This window comes from Ochotona princeps, chromosome 21, assembly GCF_030435755.1.
Source record: "Ochotona princeps isolate mOchPri1 chromosome 21, mOchPri1.hap1, whole genome shotgun sequence".
In the NCBI taxonomy this organism is placed as follows: domain Eukaryota; kingdom Metazoa; phylum Chordata; class Mammalia; order Lagomorpha; family Ochotonidae; genus Ochotona; species Ochotona princeps.
The window spans coordinates 24,859,374-24,876,656 of NC_080852.1; the positions used below are offsets into that span (position 1 = coordinate 24,859,374).

The 17,283-nt window shown below is 60.2% G+C and overlaps 1 protein-coding gene across 1 annotated transcript; it reads left to right on the forward strand.

Moving 5' to 3' along the window:
• The first annotated feature begins 232 nt into the window (after positions 1 to 232).
• On the forward strand, positions 233 to 16,180 carry TLR9 (toll like receptor 9). Its single transcript, XM_004581522.2, has 10 exons — positions 233 to 431; positions 3,513 to 3,590; positions 5,405 to 5,583; positions 5,957 to 6,052; positions 6,203 to 6,307; positions 6,423 to 6,548; positions 7,264 to 7,414; positions 7,494 to 7,615; positions 7,883 to 8,047; positions 13,094 to 16,180. Exons 1-10 carry the CDS (start codon positions 407 to 409, stop codon positions 16,163 to 16,165), a joined length of 4,119 nt encoding a protein of 1,372 aa, XP_004581579.2. The 5' UTR covers positions 233 to 406; the 3' UTR covers positions 16,166 to 16,180.
• The last annotated feature ends 1,103 nt before the right edge of the window (positions 16,181 to 17,283 follow it).

A 17,283-nucleotide genomic window follows, 5' to 3' on the forward strand; every position in this document is an offset into this window, starting at 1 on the left:
GGCCCCGACTCCCCCTGGCTGGGCGTCCATACACGGATATGCTTCCCCATCCCCAGCAGCCCCCCGAGTTCAGCGCGTTCCACAATGACTTGACGGAGGAACGCACGCACATGCGCGCGCACGCCTCGAGCTCGCCCCGACTCCCACACCCAAAGTGCGCACGCGCAACCCCGAGTCCCCGCCCCTCGCGGCCTCGCCTGTCGGGGGCGGGGCGCCGCTGGGGGCGGGTCCTGCGGCACCGCCCGGGAAGCTGCGCGAGGCTCGGCAGCCGCCGCCACATCCTCCTCCTCCTCCGGCTGCACCTCCTCCTCCTCGTTTCCTCCTCCTCCTCCCGGTCCAGGCAGCGAAGCGGGGTTAGGGCCAAGCCGAGGGCTCCGACGGCGCGGACGCATCGGAGCGCCGAGCTATGGCGCACCAGACGGGCATCCACGGTGAGGGCGTAGCGCGGGTGGGCAGGGGGCCCCCCGGGTCGCGGCTCCCCGACTTTCTCAGCTCCTTGCTCCTCCCCCGCGGGGCATCAGCTGAGGGATGCTTCCTGTTTCCTTTTGCAGCCGCGGGTCTCCTGGGGTGGGCACGGCTGGGGAGTGGGGACTCGCTGTACTTGGCTAGGAGTGGGAGTACTCGCGCGAGCACAGCTGTGCCGGCTTGGGGGCGAATGTGCCCATCTGGGTTGTGTTCCTTTTTGCTTGGGGGTGGGTGGGCGTACATGCATGGGCACGTCTTCCGCCAACAGTCCTATGTGAGCTGGCTTGTGTGTGGCTTGCTCGTGCATAGCCAGGGTCAGTCGTGGTCATGCACTCAGCGGCTATTTGAATGCAGCCTGCAGGCAGCAAGAGGACCACCTTAGACATCCGTTTCCTGCCAGGGTGCGTAGGGCTGTGGGCGTCTGTATGTGTGTCCTCCAGCGAGGCGCCGCTGTCATCTGGACATACCATGGCTCTGAATACTGGACGTGTCCATGGCTTGCATGTGTGTACCTGTGTGGAGGAGGCTCTTGGCCTTCCAGGATCTTCATATGTTCTCTCAGGCCAGGCTGGGCAAAACCTAGGATCCTGTAAGTGGGATGGGAAGAGTCCCTGGTCTGACCTTGGCCTCTGAACTCATTTTTTTTTTTCAGAGTGTTCCCCATCCAGGGGTCCGAGGTCTCAGCCCAGGCTGGAAGCAGGAAAGTTTTTAGAGAGGGAGGTTTGCAAGAGAGGGTCCTGGCACTGGAGAAGGCTGGCCAGCGTGCACCCCATCTCCCACAAAGCTTTTCTAACCCAGAGCAGCACCCTGGGTGGGGAGAGGGGTGCTTAGTTCCTCCTTGGGCAGGCTGGGAGAGAAGTAGCAGCCAGGAGCCCTGACCCTGCTCAAATCTCCTTGTCCCCAAGCCTGGTCAGGCTCTCTGGTCTGTGGGCAAAGCCCAGACAGCTTGCACAGACAGCCTGGTGGTTTGGCTGCTAGCCATTCCTCGTGCCGCAGCAACATCCCCTGCCCATGCTGGCCAGTGCCATCGACCTGCCTGACCACCTGAATCCCGGCCTTGCCATTGTGGCCACTTAGTGGCTAGACTGCCAAGAGAGGGTTTCCCAGACTCCGCCCATGCCTGGGCCCCACCCCTATAACCCGAGATCTGGGGAAGGCAGGGACCTGGATCATGGCCAGCCAGGCCAGGTGGGTCATCTGTCTCCTGCGGGGCCAGGAGGGGCCAGCTCTGTGACTCAGCTCCCACAGGAGGGAACTGCCCCTGCTTTCCCCTGGGTGTGTGGTCAGAGCTGCTGCCTCCCGCCAGGAGGAGATCCAGGAAGTTGGCTGGTACCTCCCTCAGCAGCTGGCAGGTGCTGTGGCCAGTGCCTGGCCTCATTGCCAGCCTGTACGGGATGGGCTGTCCCCTGGCCCTCCACACAGTGGTGAGCAGCCTATTTCTTTTCTGTGTCTGGCCTGGGGAGGTGGCGGGAGAGGCCACCCCGGAGGAGCAGGTGTCAGCCGTGTCCTGCTGACCTGGGACCTTGGGCACGGGAGGGACCTGTAACCCAAGGCTTGCTGGAGGAGGGGGTGTTGTGGGCAGGGGTGGTGGTAGCTGGTGAATCATTGATGATGATGGCTCGGATGTCCCCGCCTGGCCTCTGGATTATTGATGGCCAAGGGGGTGTACAAAGCAGGGTCTCGTCCCCTGCCTGGGTGTCGGTTTGCCCTGGTAAGACTAGAAGGGGACGGCCTGCCTCTCCCCTGGGAAGGCACCTTGGCATCACTGCCCTCCCTGCTGTCATAGCAGCAAAAATTGCTTGTTACCAAGAGAGGCCGCCATCTTTCTCCCTTTTTGTTAGCGGCTAGCCGCTTGTCCTAGTTGGGGTTCAAATTAAGAGAGATCAGGGTCCCAGAGCTCCAGGCTTGGAGCCTCAGGGACATGGTGAGGTCTGCAGATGGGGGCTGTTCCCGCGTGGTGCCTCCATGAATCCCCGAGGGCTATGGCCTCGGGCCCCTGGGCCCCTCACAAGGAGGCCACCTGAGGACATGAGTTTGTTTGCCTAGAGGTGCCCCCGCCTCCGAGCTGCCCACTCCAGGCCCTATAAATATTCTCTGACCTAAGTTCTCCAGCTGTGTCCCTGTCCACTTCACCCCATCTCTGGGCCACCTCAAGGTCGCGCTGGCCTGGCCTTGCTCACCCAGAGACCCACACAGGGCCCTTTTGTACTCGGCCTTGGTCTCCCTGTCCACTGGTGGGTTCGTGACTTCCCACAGTGCCCTCACTCCTGCATCCCAGCCTTACCCCTCTGTGTTCTCTGATGTTCTGAAGACCAGGATGGAGTCCCTTAGCTACTGCCCAAGTGTCCCCCATGCCCCCTCCGGAGCCTGACTGGGTGTGTGTATGCGTGTCACAGGTGTCTGTGTGGGGGCTGTGTAGATCCTCCCAGCTGCACGTGTACCTCAGCCCCATGGCTGTCTGGGGGACCGTGTGTGCGCGTGCATCTCCAGACATGCATGTCCATCGTGACTGCGTGTGTGCTTCTGTGTGTCACATCCACGTGGTAGGTGTCACCTTAACACCTGCTGGGCAGAGTGGGAGCTGCCAGGGCTTGCGTGTGTGTGAGTGGACACAGCATTGCATGCACAGTGGGCACAGCTGTGGAGAGTTCTTTGCCTGTGGGTATGACAGTGCTGGCGACATCCCAGGCCTTCCTCTTCTAGGCCTTCATGGGGGGCAGAGGCCAGGCGGGGAGCTGTTGCCTTGGACTAGCCCAACTTGTCCCAAAGCCTGCCCCATCTCCGAGTGGGCTGTCCCGTGCCTGCCTGCTCCACCCTGTCGACAGGCCTATCCCAGCCAGCGGGCCGCCTGCCTGCCACCCCTGCCTGCTAAATTTGGGAGCTTGTGCTCAATGGCCATCTCAGGTTCCCAGTCACATGGCAGGGGGTGGTGGCCGTATTTAACCCAGTTCCCAGCTCGATCGCCAGCCCCTGTGGGACAGAGCAGGCCCTGAGCTCGTCCTGGCCCACCATCCACCCACCCCCCACCATGTTTCTTGTCCTTGTAGCCACTGAGGAGCTGAAGGAATTCTTTGCCAAGGCGCGGGCCGGCTCCATCCGGCTCATCAAAGTCGTCATCGAGGACGGTGAGTACCCCTAATGGGCCTGGGCTTGGGGTGGGGGCTGGACTCAGCTGCCTCCGGGGTCGGGGTCGTGGGTGGGGATGGGGGGCTAAGTAAGCTTTCCAGGGAAGTGGGCGTGATTGGCTGAGGCTGGTTCTAGGGTCTTGTTGGGCTCCTTAGAGGCTGCGCGTTGAGACAGACCTAGTCGGGGCACTGGGCTGGGCACAGAGTGAGGGTCCTGGCACTGGCCCACGTGGCTAGTGCCACCTCCTCCATTTGTTCACAGCCTGGCTCTTGGTGGGGGAGAGACTTCCAGATTGTGCTGAGCCCCTTCCCTTTTGGGAAACCCAGTGGTGGGCACTAGGAACTCTTACAACTTATTTGCAGGACAGAAAGGGAATTCCAGGCGGGCCTTGGCTTTGGCCGGGCCTTCAAGCCTGAGGGACAGACAGGGCCGTGCAGGGGGTTACAGGAGCTTCAGCCAAGGCCTGAAGTGGGGAAGGTTTGAGAATGAGAACCTGAACTGGGCTCTGGTGGGGTTGGGGCACTCCTGCGCCTTCATCTTGGTGTCCCTGGAGATGGGTTGGGGGACAGACTTCGAGCCTGGGCCCCGTGCTCCTTCCAGCCCTCCTCCCATGGCAACTATGTTGTAACAGGCCTAGCTCGCTGTTCACACGCTGAGTTGCCTCAAAGCAAGGTCTACCCTGAGCCGAATCAGCCCAGGCTTTAGGGCCGTGGCCATGCTGGGCTTCATCCAGAGGTCCACAAAGTGAGATGCCCGAGTCTTTCGGGGCTGCAGGCCTCACCATGCTTAAGGAGCAGTCCCCAGCTCTCCCCTGAAGCAGCAGGCACCCTGCAACTGGGCACTTCCCCAGTTCTGCATGGCACTAGCTGAGGTGTTTGAGAGTATCCAGGAGGGCCGCCCCCTCCCGGCATGGCCCAAGCACTGTCCTCCCTGGACAAGTTGGGAATTCCATTCCTTATGGAAAATTCCAAAGGTGGCCATGTGAGCAGCCGAAGTTGAGAGTGCCATGGAGTGCACTCAGCCTGTGATCCGAATCAGCTAGCTCAGAGTTGCCGGTGTGTGGGCAGGCGCTGCAGCTCCGATCCTGGCTGGGCCTGCCAACCTGGCATGCTGGGCTCCTGGGCACCTGGTGCCCTTGTCCCCATCAGGAGGCCCAGGCAGTCAGGTAAGCAGATTCCTGGGCAGGCGGAGGTTGCCCATTTGGCTCAGTTTTTCTCTGGCCAGGCCTGTGCGTTTGCGAGTTCCTGTTTGTTATCCACCTGCTGGCTCAGCTGCCAGGGCCAGTGTGTGCCCAGCCTGGAAGCCTGTTCAGCCTTTTTGCCCAGGACCACACGCTAACAAGTTGGTTGCTTTCGGAGTCCGTGTGTGTGTGTGTGTGTGTGTGTGCATGCGTGCGTGGTGTTCAGCAGGACTGCTGGCTGCTCCTGCAGGTCCCTGTGGCCAGAGGCTGTGACACCACTTGTTTTGCAGGGGTGGGTGTGCTGGGATTCTGGGGCCCCAAGCTAAGGGGCAAGGAGAGCAGGAGGTGGCACTATGGGGACTGGGTAGTAAGCAGCTGTGCCGGTAGGACAGGGTCCGAGTGGGGGTTGCACTATTGGTGGCTCAAGGCACGTGCATATGGAGCCTTTGTGTTCAGTGACTTGTGTGTGTGCACACACCTGCAAGTGTACATGTGTGCATGCAGCTTCCTACTTCAGCATGTTGACTCCAGGGCCAGCAGGTGGGCTGGGTGGCCAGCCAGAGGACAGAGTACATCATGGGAGGCAAAGAAGGGCGGTGACTGCTCTCTGGCTCATCCGACCTCTGTCCCCAGAGCAGCTCGTGCTCGGTGCCTCGCAGGAGCCTGTGGGCCGCTGGGACCAGGACTATGACAGGGCTGTGCTGCCGCTGCTGGACGCCCAGCAGCCCTGCTACCTCCTCTATCGCCTCGACTCACACAATGCCCAGGGCTTCGAGTGGCTCTTCCTCGCCTGGTCACCTGATAATTCCCCTGTGAGTCCTGGGGATGCCTACCCGGAGCAGGGGAAGGTGGGGAGGATGTGGTAAGAGGCCCTGTCCTGGGAAGTGTGAGGGGACAGGACCCAGGCCTGCCCCTAGGAGCCTGAGGCAAGCCTGGCACCCTGTGCTTAGACAAACCCATGGCTGCCTGAGCCCGTGCTGGGGCCAGCCTGGCTGCTGGAAACAGAGTGGTTGGGCTGGGCAAGGGCTCCCCCTGTTGGCGGGAGCCGTGCTGCTGTGGCCCACCACCGCGCTGCGCCTTCTGCTGGTGTGTGGGTACAGTGCAATGATCAGGGTCCCCTGCCTAAAGTACCTGAAGTAGCACCTTTGCTCAGATGAGTCTCAGTGTTTGGCCTCTGCGCTCCAGGTACGGCTGAAGATGCTGTACGCAGCCACGCGGGCTACAGTGAAAAAGGAGTTCGGGGGTGGCCACATCAAGGATGAGCTCTTCGGAACCGTTAAGGTTGGTCACCACCTGGCCAGGTGTTGTGCCTGCTCACTGAGCAAGCCAGGCTGTGGGCTGAAGTGGGCAGGGCTAAAGACCTGGATGGGCTTCCCCCAGCCCACCCCAAGGTGCTCATTTGTGCGTCTGCATCTGCTCCCCACCCCTTAGGATGACCTTTCCCTTGCTGGGTACCAGAAGCACCTGTCGTCCTGTGCGGCGCCCGCCCCGCTCACCTCGGCCGAAAGGGAGCTGCAACAGATCCGCATCGACGAGGTGTGGCAGCCCAGCCCGAGGCCCCCCCAATCCCTGGCAACCCTCCCCCCAAGCCTCCACTGCCTGGTGGAGGGCCTCCAGGATGAGGGCCTCCCTCAACTCCCTGTGCCCCCAGGTGAAGACTGAGATCAGCGTGGAAAGCAAGCGCCAGACCCTGCAGGGCCTCGCCTTCCCACTGCAGCCCGAGGCCCAGCGCGCCATCCAGCAGCTCCGACAGAAAGCCATCAACTACATCCAGCTGGTGGGTGTCTGCTCCTGCCCTGACATGCCCGTGGGACACACTGGCCTTGCCTACAGGCTGGTCCCACTAGCCTGCAGCCCAGCTGCCTCAGATGCCCTACAGCTCTGCCTTGCCAGCCTTTCCCCTCCCCACCTCTCTCCTCTGATCCCGCCCTCCACACACACCCACCCCTGGGGTCTGCACTCCCCTCAGTCTTCAGCCATCTGCTCACCCTGCCACTCCGAAGCCTCCTGACCCAGACCCTTTTTAAACTTTTAAAGTTATTTGAGAAGTATAAGTCGCTTCCTTTTGCCAGCCCACTCCCCATGTATCTGTAAGAGCCCCCCAGCATCACGGCATTGGGGAGCCCCCCGACCTGAGCCGTTGCTGCTGCCTACCAGGGTCTCCGACAGCCAGAGAAGGCCTCCGGCACAGCAGGCGGCCCTCCTCGCCTGTGTCCAGCCCTGAGGACCAGCAGGGTGCTTCTCCCCTCCCAAGGCGTGTGTGCCCTTGAGGCCCCTCTGCTGCCCTGCTGGGAGAGCCTTTTCTCTTAGAGCCTTTGAAAGGGCTGGAGCCGGGCGGGGCTTTGCAGAGCCACCCCGCCCCCGCAAGTGGGTCATGGGATCCAGTGGTCCCAGCAGCCTCATGCTCTGGCTGGTCCTACTTGATGGCTCCATATTGAGCTGATGTCTCTGGAGCCCTCACGTGTGCCCTGTCCCCCTGCTCCGCCTGGCAGAAACTGGACCTGGAACGGGAGACCATTGAGCTGGTACACACGGAGCCCACAGATGTAGCCCAGCTGCCTGCACGAGTGCCCCGGGACTCTGCCCGATACCACTTCTTCCTGTACAAGCACACGCATGAGGGCGACCCCCTGGAGTCTGTGGGTGAGCAGCTGTGGTTGGGCAGGGGCGGGGGCTGTGAGGGCCACACAGGCCAGCTGGCTCACCTCACTGTGCCCCACAGTTTTCATCTACTCCATGCCGGGCTACAAGTGCAGCATCAAGGAACGCATGCTGTACTCAAGCTGCAAGAGCCGCCTCCTGGACTCGGTGGAACAGGACTTCCAGCTGCAGATCTCCAAGAAGGTGGGTGCCCCGGGGCCTGTCACCCAATCATGAGCAGAGTAGGACCCACCTGGGGCTGTTCACCTGGGGGCCCCTGCCGAAGGGACCACCTGAGTCACCCATGAGCAGGGCAGTGGGCCCCAGCGTCAGTAATCCCAGGGGGGAAGGGCACAGTCAGGGAGGGCATCCCAGAGTTGGGGTGTGAGATTGAGGGAGCCGCCAAGGGTGGCATGCATTGAGCAGCCATCCCTGCTGCTGTGGCCACCACCCCTGCCTTGCCCCGTGCAGATGGAAATCGGCGATGGGGCCGAGCTGACAGCTGAGTTCCTGTATGACGAGGTGCACCCCAAACAGCAAGCCTTCAAGCAGGCCTTCGCCAAGCCCAAGGGCCCCGGCGGCAAGCGGGGCCACAAGCGCCTCATCCGCGGCCCTGGCGAGAACGGCGACGACAGCTAGGGCGCCTCTGGGGCTTGAGCTGGTGTGTGAGGACCGGGTGGCTGCCAGCCCACCTGCCCCTGCTCCCTACCTCTGCCCTCCCTCCAGGGAAAGCTGCCTGGGACTCTTAGAGGGGCTGGGGGCCAGTGGGTGCCACACCAGCACCCTCCACGAGCCTGGGGGGCCACAGAGCTGGCGTTTTTTGTGATACCCTTCCCCATTCCTGTCCTTGCCTCTTACCTCTGTGCCCAGGACGTCGTCTGGGGGGCCCTGCCTGGCCTGCTCCACCTCCCTGTGGGCTGGTGTGAAGCTGACCTCCAGGGGAACTGAGAGGGGGGCTCCAGCCAGCCCAGAAAGAAGTCGTGGGCTGCAGGGGGAGGGTGGGGTCTGGGGTGGGGGTCACTGCAGGGTGGGCTGGTTGGATGCTGTATTTTCTAAAGAATAAAATATTTTTAAACCAATACGTGCATCTGGCTCTGAGGGAAGACATGCATCTTGCGGGGGATGGAGCCCCCGCCAGGGAGCGCCGTGGCATGCTTACTCCTCAGAGCTGTGGAGGCCTGCAGTGCAGGTGCCTCTCCAGGCCCAGATCTCACTGTCCTCAACACAGCTTTGGCCTGGCACCTGCTTGCCTGCCTCTCCTGCTGTGTGGCCCCTCTTCTGTTTTCAAAGTTGGAGGCATCCGTTTCTGCTTCTGTGGTCAGCACTCCCTCGTAGTAAGGGACACGGGTGTTTACCTTCATTGCCCCGGCACCTTCCTGCCTGTTCCAAGACCCTGAACTACATAATCTACATCATGCCAATCAAGTTACAAGTTTTTTTCTGGGGCTGGTACCATGCCTCAACAGGCTAATCCTTCATCCACAAGTGCCAGCATCCCATATCGGCTTTAAATAAAATCTTAGGGAAAAAAAAAAGATTTTATTTAAAAGGCAGTTACAGAACGAGGAGAGACAAAGCGATCTTCTGTCCACTGGTTCACTTCTCAAATGGCTACTATGGCCAGAGCTGGGCCTCTCCAAAGCTGGGAGCCAAGAGCTTCTCCAGATCTCCCACCTGGGTTCAGGGATCCAACTGCTTGGGCCATCCTCCAGCTGCCTTCCCAGGCCATAAGTAGGGAGTAGGATCAGAAGTGGAGCAACCAGGACTTGAATGGGAACCCATACAGAATGTTGGGGCCTCAGACAGAGGCTTAAGCTACTACACTACAGTACTGCCCATCTCTTAACTGTAGAAGGAAGCAGGCCCAGGCCCCCAGGACTGATGGTGTGGTGGGGCTCCATCCAGCTGCCACACTGGGAGAAGGCCCTACCCTGAAGCAAGCCATGGAGCTATTTGTGGGGACATCTGCGTCAGTCTCATTGTCTCCAGTCCGGGGTGTATGCAAGGTGCTCTGTGGGGTGTGGGCTTCCCCCAGGGACCTGCCTGCCTACCCTCAAGGGCATGGCTGCAGGAGGTAGGCGGTCTGTTGGGGCCGTGGGAAAGTCTTAACTCTGGCTGGGGTTCTTCTTTTGCCTCTGTACAGTGTGGGGCGGCCCCTCCTGTGTGGTCAACTATGCACTTGTGGGGTTAATTCTCGTAACCCAAGAGGCAGAGGCCCGCCCCAGAGCCTTAATTCTTGTTTCGAAATTTGATTTGTATTTTAAAGGTTGTTTATTTGAAAGAGTTACAGAGATCTTCTATCTGCTCATGCACTCCCCAGATGGCTGCATCAGCCAGGGCTGGGCAAGACCAAAGTCAGGATCCAGGAGCTTCATTCAGGTCTCCTGTGGGTAGCAGGGGCCCAAGCACTTGGACCACCTTCCACTGCTTTTCCCAGGCATAGTAAGCAGGGAGGTGAACGCAAGTGGAGCAGCTGAGACTCAAACACGCATTCCTCAGTAGGATGCTGATGTCTAAGCAGCAGCTTAACCCACATGCCAGCACCTCCCTAGAGAAGTCCCTGGGGTTGTAGAGGGCAGAGCTGGGACCCTCACCAGGCCTAGAGAAGGCTTTCTCTCACCCATCCCTGGACCCCACATGAGCAGGGGACAGCACCATGGCTGCCGCGGCTCTGAGCCAACTGGAGGCCTGGCGCTCACGCGGAGGCAGCCATGGAGCAGCAGATGGAAGCCCTGCTTTGCACTGTTCACCCCTCCCTCCTTCCCTCTTTTCACCCTCTTTTTAAAAGTCTCCCCCCTTTTTAAAGATTTATTTATTTTTATTGGAAAGGCAGATATACAGAGAGGAAGATCTTCCATCTGATGATTCATTCCCCAAGTGACCGCAATGGCTGGTACTGCACTGATCCGAAGCCAGGAGCCAGGAACTCTTCTGGGTCTCCCACGTGGGTGCAGGGTCCCAAGGTTTTGGGCCATCCTCAACTGCTTTCCCAGGCCACAAGCAGGGAGCTGGATGGGAAGCGGGGCTGCTGGGATTAGAAGCAGCAACCATATGGGATCCTGGTGCATTCAAGGTGAAGACTTTAGCCCCTTGGCCACCACACCGGCCCCAAGTCTCCCCCTTTTTAAAAGATTTATTTTTATTGGAAAAGCAGATTTTTAAGAAGCTTGCTTTATTTTTATTGGTAAGTCAGATGTACAGAGAGGAGGAGAGACAGAGAGGAAGATCTTCCATCCATTGATTCACTCCCCAAGGGACTGCAACGTCCAGTGCTGCGCCGATCCGAAGCCATGATCCAGGAGTTTCTTCCAGGTCTCCCACACGGTGCAGGTTCCCAAGGCTTTGGGCCGTCCTCGACTGCTTTCCTAAGCCAAAAGCAGGGAGCTGGATGGAAAGTGGAGCTGCCAGGACATAAACCAGCACCTATCAGGGATCCTGGCGCATGCAAGACAAGGACTTTAGCCGCTAGGCTACCACACTGGGCCCTGGAAAAAACAGATTTACAGAGAGAAGGAGAGAGAGACAGAGAAAAGAATTTTACATCCACTAATTCATGCCTTAAAAATGGCCACAACAGCCAAAGCTGAGCTGATCTGCAACCAGGTGCCTATTCTGGATTTCCCACACGGGTGCAGATACCCAAGGCTGTGGCCCTTCTCCCCTGCTTTCCCAGGCCGTAAGCAGGGAGCTGGAAGGGAAGTGGAGCAGTCAGGACACTAACCAGTGCCCATATGGAATCCTGGTGCATGCAAGGTGAGGATTTAGGCACTAGGCTACCTCGTTGCCCCCCACCCCCATTCAGCCTTTGTTCAAAAATTCCTTTCCTCTCCGCCTGCTTAGAGCTGAGTGCGGCTGGGAACCCAGAGACTGAGCAAAAGCTAAGCACCAAGTGCTGAACACTGTCCAGGGCCCCGGGGGTGCAAAGAGAAGACCTCACCTTTGAGAAGCTGAAGGAAGGGGCCCTGTGAGAGTGTTGGGGAGGTACTTTCAGATAGTGGGAACAGCATACTCCAAGACCCTGAACAGGAGAGGGCACGTCCGTCCAGCCAACAGCATGGAGGACCTTGGCGGCCGTCGTGTGGATTGCAGCGGCAGCACTGGAGGGGTCTGAGTAGGGGAGCAACTGTGGGCACCAGCGGGTCTGTGTAGACCCTCGGGAGGCTGTGAGGCATGACAGCAGGGGTGGGGCAGTTGAGAGAAGGTGGTGACAGCTTGGGTCCAGGCCAGAGTCAATGGGTGGTGCAGGTGGTGAGCAGAGGGCGCAGGTGGAGCTTCCAGAGCTGCCTGGGGGGTCCAGGCAAAGAAGCAACCTGGGGGGAGCCGAAGGGGGGCTGCAGTCCCTGTGCTATGATGGCGCCAGGGGAGCCAGAAGTGCAGAAGAGCAGTTCCTGTTCCCAGCAGAGGTGGCTAGGCTGTGGGCAAGCAGATGCAGTCACAGCCTGTTGCCCCAGCGGCAGGAATACATACACCTACATGGCTGGGGAGAGAGGCTCACAGGGTGGCCGCAGTGCTGAGGACACAGTGTGTGAGCATCCCAGGGCTCAGGTGTAAAGGTGAAGGAGTCCTCCAGGGATTGGAGAGCAGGGATGCACGTGGGGTGGGGGGAGCAGACCCCGACAGGAGCTGCCCTGCCATCAGACACCTCACTGATCTGGTGGTGGGCTTCCACAGGCACAGGTGTAGAACCCACGTGAGAAGGAGATCATCTGAGGAGGAGTGGAAACAGGAAGGAGTGAGGGGCTGCCTGCCATGAGCCCATGCAAATACTCTGACTCATCTGCACCCGTCTGCTCCCTCTGGGTGAGCGAGGGAGCGAGGCGGCTGTTCAGAGCTTCTCACTTCCTCTGTCACTTGTCACCTGTGTGTGGAGCCTCCTGCTCCAACAGCTGCTGCCTAGTCCCGGGGCCAAGATCCCCCACTCTGGAGAAGACCCTGCTCTGGTCATGGTAGGACAGTTGCTCTCGGTTTCCCTGCCCCTCACCTCCTGGGATGGAAGAGGACGCTGCCCTGGGGAGGTGGGAGAGAGGCGGGCTTGGCAACTATGGGCAGCAGAGGCAGGGACTATCACCCACGGGGCCCTAAAGCTGCTGGAACAGTAGCCCTGCTCTGAGCAGCAAGACCCCTGCCCCTGCAGCAGGTAAGGTCTGAGCAGAGGGCGCTCTCAGTGGACAGCCCAGGGCTGAGAGGCACCTGACCCTTTGCATTCGCCGCCTCTCTGATCTGTTCTCCACCACAGACTGCTGGCTCTCAGCCTAGGGTGAGGAAGGCAGATGGTAAAAGCTGGCAGTGCCCACCACAAAAGTCCAGAACTCTGGGTGGCAGCCAGAACAGCTGACCAGCAGGAGAGCCCCAGCCCTTACTGGGGGCAGGGGGAGGGTCACGAGGGGGTTTCCGATGGGTGGCCGAGGGGAGGGGAGTCAGCCGCCAGCTTGCAGAGGATGAAAGAGAAGTGGGTTCTGAGGGGGAAGGGCTGGAGGTCTGGGGGCTGCTTGGGATGAAGGCTCCCAGGGATGGAGGCCAGGCCAAGCAGAGGCTGTGCTGCAGGGTCAAGCTGGTGTGTGTGTGTGTGTGTGTGTGTGTGTGTGTGTGCGCACCCATAAAGGGTGGGACTGGAAGTCCCAGCGGGCATAGCTGGAGCCAGAAAGGCCTGGACCCTCAACAGCTCTCCCCTCCTCCCCACAGCGTCCCCTGTTGCTGCTGCTGAAGGCTGCGGTGCTGGTTGCAGGTAGGGGCCTGGGGACCCTGCCCCCCTTCCTGCCCTGCGAGCTGCAGCCCCCTGGCCTGGTAAACTGCAACTGGCTGCAGTTGAGAGCTGTCCCCCGCTTCTCGGCAGAGGCACCCCGCAGCAATGTCACCAGCCTGTCCCTGCTTTTCAACCATATCAACTACTTCCACAATTCTGATTTTGCACACCTGCCCAACCTGCGGCGCCTCAACCTCAAGTGGAACTGCCCACCGGTCAGCTTCAGTCCCATCGCCTGCCACCTGATTATTGAGCCCAATACCTTCCTGGCTGTGCCCACCCTGGAGGAACTGAACCTGAGCTACAACAGCATCCACACGGTGCCCGCCCTGCCCAGCTCCCTCGTGAGCCTGTCATTGAGCCACACCTGTATCCTGCAGCTGGACTCGGCCAGCCTGGCTGGCCTGCACGCCCTCCGCTTTCTGTTCCTGGATGGCAACTGCTACTACAAGAACCCCTGTGAGAAGGCCCTGGAAGTGATGCCCGGGGCCCTCCAGGGCCTAAGCAACCTTACCCACCTGTCACTAAAGTACAACAACCTTACGCAGGTGCCTCTCCAGCTGCCGCCCAGCCTGCAGTTCTTGTTCTTGTCCTACAACCGCATTGAACAGTTGGCACCCGAGGACCTGGCCAAGCTGACAGCCCTACGTGTGCTGGATGTGGGTGGCAATTGCCGCCGCTGTGACCACGCCTCCAACCCCTGTGTGAAGTGCAGCCGCAGCTCCCTTTCCCTGCAGCCCGCCACCTTCAGCCTCCTGAGCCACCTGGAAAGCCTGGTGTTAAGAGACAGTTCCCTCCACACTCTAGACCCCCAGTGGTTCCATGGTCTGGGCAACCTCATGAGGCTGGACCTAAGCGAAAATTTCCTATACAACTGCATCAACGACACCATGGCCTTCCAGGGCCTGGCCCGACTGCGCCATCTCAATCTGTCCTTCAACTACCGTGAGAAGGTGTCCTTTGCCCACCTGCGGCTAACGCCCTCCTTTGCGAGCCTTCTGTCCCTGCGGCAGCTGGACATAAGTGGCATCTTCTTCCGCTCACTGGACGCAGGCACGCTCCAGCCACTGCTCCACCTGCCCCACCTCCACAGGCTGCACCTGCAGGCCAACTTCATCACCCACGCCCAGCTCAACATCTTCCAGGCCTTCCGGGGTCTACGCTTCGTGAACCTGTCCAACAACCGCATCAGCGGGGCTTCTAGACCAGTAGCGGCTGCCGTCACGGGGACAGCAGACAATGGCGAGGACCAGGTTCCACTGCAGTCTGGGTGCTTGGCTCCAACTACCCTGGACACCCATGACTCTGAGAATTTTATGCCCCACTGCAGCGACCTCAACTTCACCCTGGACCTGTCCCGGAACAACCTGGCTAGTGTCCAGCGGGAGACATTCATGGGGCTCTCACACCTGCAGTGCCTACGCCTGAGCCACAACTCCATTGCACAGACACTCGATGGCTCACAGTTTGTGCTGCTCAAAAGCCTCCGGGTGCTGGACGTGTCCCACAACAAGCTGGACCTCTACCATGCACGCTCCTTTACGGAGCTGCCTTGCCTGGAAGCTCTGGACCTCAGCCACAATGGCCAGCCCTTCAGGATGCAGGGTGTGGGCCACAACCTCAGCTTCGTGGCCCAGCTGCAGCGCCTGCGTGTCCTGAGCCTGGCGCATAATGGCATCCACAGCCGTGTGTCACCGCAGCTCTTCAGTACCTCACTGCAGGCTCTGGACTTCAGCGGCAATGTCCTCGGCCAGATGTGGACCGAGGGCAACCTCTACCAGTACTTCTTTCAGGGCCTACAAGGGCTGCTTCGGCTGGATCTGTCCCAGAACCACCTACACACCCTCCCGTCCAGCAGGTTGGCCAACCTCCCCAAGAGTCTGCGCCTGCTGCGGCTCCGGGACAACCAGCTGGGCTTCTTCAACTGGACATCCCTAGTCTTCCTGCCCAATCTGGAAGTCCTAGACCTGGCAGGAAACCAACTGAAGAGCCTGAAAACCATTAGCCTGCCCAACGGCACCCAGCTCCACACGCTCGATCTCAGCCGCAACAGGATCCGTTTTGTGATACCTGGTTTCTTTGCCCTGGCCCGGGAGTTGCGACAGCTCAACCTCAGCAACAACGCACTTAAGACAATACAGTCCTCATGGTTTGGGCCCCTGGCAGGTGCCCTACAATCACTGGACGTGAGTGCCAACCCCCTGCACTGCACCTGTGGGGCGACATTCATGGACTTCCTGCTGGATGTGCAGAACGCTGTGCCTGGCCTGTCCACCAACGTGAAATGCGGTAGCCCAAGCCAGGTGCAGGGCCTCAGCATCTTTGCTCAGGACCTGCGCTTCTGCCAGGAGGAGATCCTCTCATTGGCCTGCTTAGGCTGCTCGCTGCTGGCCGTGGTGCTGGGTCTGGCCGTGCCCATGCTGCACCACCTCTGCGGGTGGAATCTCTGGTACTGCTCCCACTTGTGCCTGGCCTGGCTCCCGCGGCAGCAGAAGCGGCAGACTGCTGACGCCCTGCCCTACGATGCTTTTGTGGTCTTCGACAAGGCGGAGAGTGATGTGGCCGACTGGGTGTACAACGAGCTGAGAAGGCAGCTGGAGGAGTGCCGTGGGCGCCAGGCACTCCGCCTGTGTCTGGAAGAGCGGGACTGGCTGCCCGGCAAGTCGCTCTTCGAGAATCTGTGGGCCTCGGTCTATGGCAGTCGCAAGACACTGTTCGTGCTGGCCCACACCGAGCGGCTCAGCGGCCTGCTGCGCACCTGCTTCCTGCTCGCCCAGCAGCGGCTGCTGGAGGACCGCAGGGATGTGGTGGTGTTGGTGCTCCTGCACCGCCCTGCCCACCGCTCCCGCTACGTGCGGCTGCGCCAACGCCTCTGCCGCCAGAGCGTCCTCTTCTGGCCCCACCAGCCCAATGGCCAGAGCAGCTTCTGGGCCCAGCTGGGCACGGCCCTGACCAGGGACAATAGCCGTTTCTATAACCAGAACTTCTGCCAGGGACCTTCGACTGAATAGCCCGGGAGCCACAGCCGGGACCTGGTGCACCTCCACACTCCTGGCCTTACTGCCTGGCTCTGCGTCTTTGTTTCTGGCCTCTGTCATCCAGCAAGCCCTAAGTCCATGCTACTGTGAAATCCCAGGGGAAATCAGGCCAGGAGCACTGCAGAGGGAGCTTCTCCCATGGGGAGGGTGTTTGATGTAGCTGTAAAGGCTCCTGGCTAAGATGCCTGCATCCCATGTCACAGGGCCTGGCTCCGAGTCCCAGCTCAGCAACTCTGACTCCAGCTGCCTGCTCACGGGCATCTGGGGAGACAGCAGATGATGACTCAGGTAGCTGGCTCCCTGCCACCCACCGGGGAGACGTGGCTGGAGTTCCTGGCTCTCTGCCACCCACCGGGGAGACGTGGCTGGAGTTCCTGGCTCTCTGCCACCCACCAGGGAGATGTGACTGGAGTTCTTGGCTCTCTGCCACCCACCAGGGAGATGTGACTGGAGTTCTTGGCTCCCAGCTGCAGTTGCTGCCCAGCTCCAGCCATTTAGGGGACTGGACCAGTTTCTTCTGTCTCTTTTTCCCACCCCTCTGTCTCTGCCTCTCAAAATAAGTGGCGTTGGGAGGCCATGGGGTTATAAGAGGCCTGCTTTTTGACTGCTGGCTGCCAGAACAGGTTGCAGCTCTGAAGCCAGACACCATGGAGGGCCCGTCCTGAGGCCCCACGCTTAGCTGGATGGACATTGGCACCTGTGTCTGCATGCTCCTCCCTGCTTCCTGTGGGTCCCATCGCCTCTACTGCATTGCACCTCTCCTCCCTCTGGTGGGTCCCACAGATGCCCCCTGCTGGGGAATTTTCACTTCCCTGCACTGCTGCTTGTCCATTTAAGGCCCCTACCCCCACTGCAACCTGTGCCACCCATCACACTTCCCAATAAAGTCCTTGTGACCTTGCTGGTTTCTGAGCTCAGGTGGGCTCACACTCCTGAAGGTCATCCAGCCAGCAGGTGTGGGCAGCACAAGAGAAGCAATGCTGAGCCCGGAGGCGTGGCCTAGCAGCTAAAGTCCTTGCCTTGAACGCCCCAGGATCCCATAAGGGCGCCGGTTCTAATCCCGGCAGCTCCACTTCCCATCCAGCTCCCTG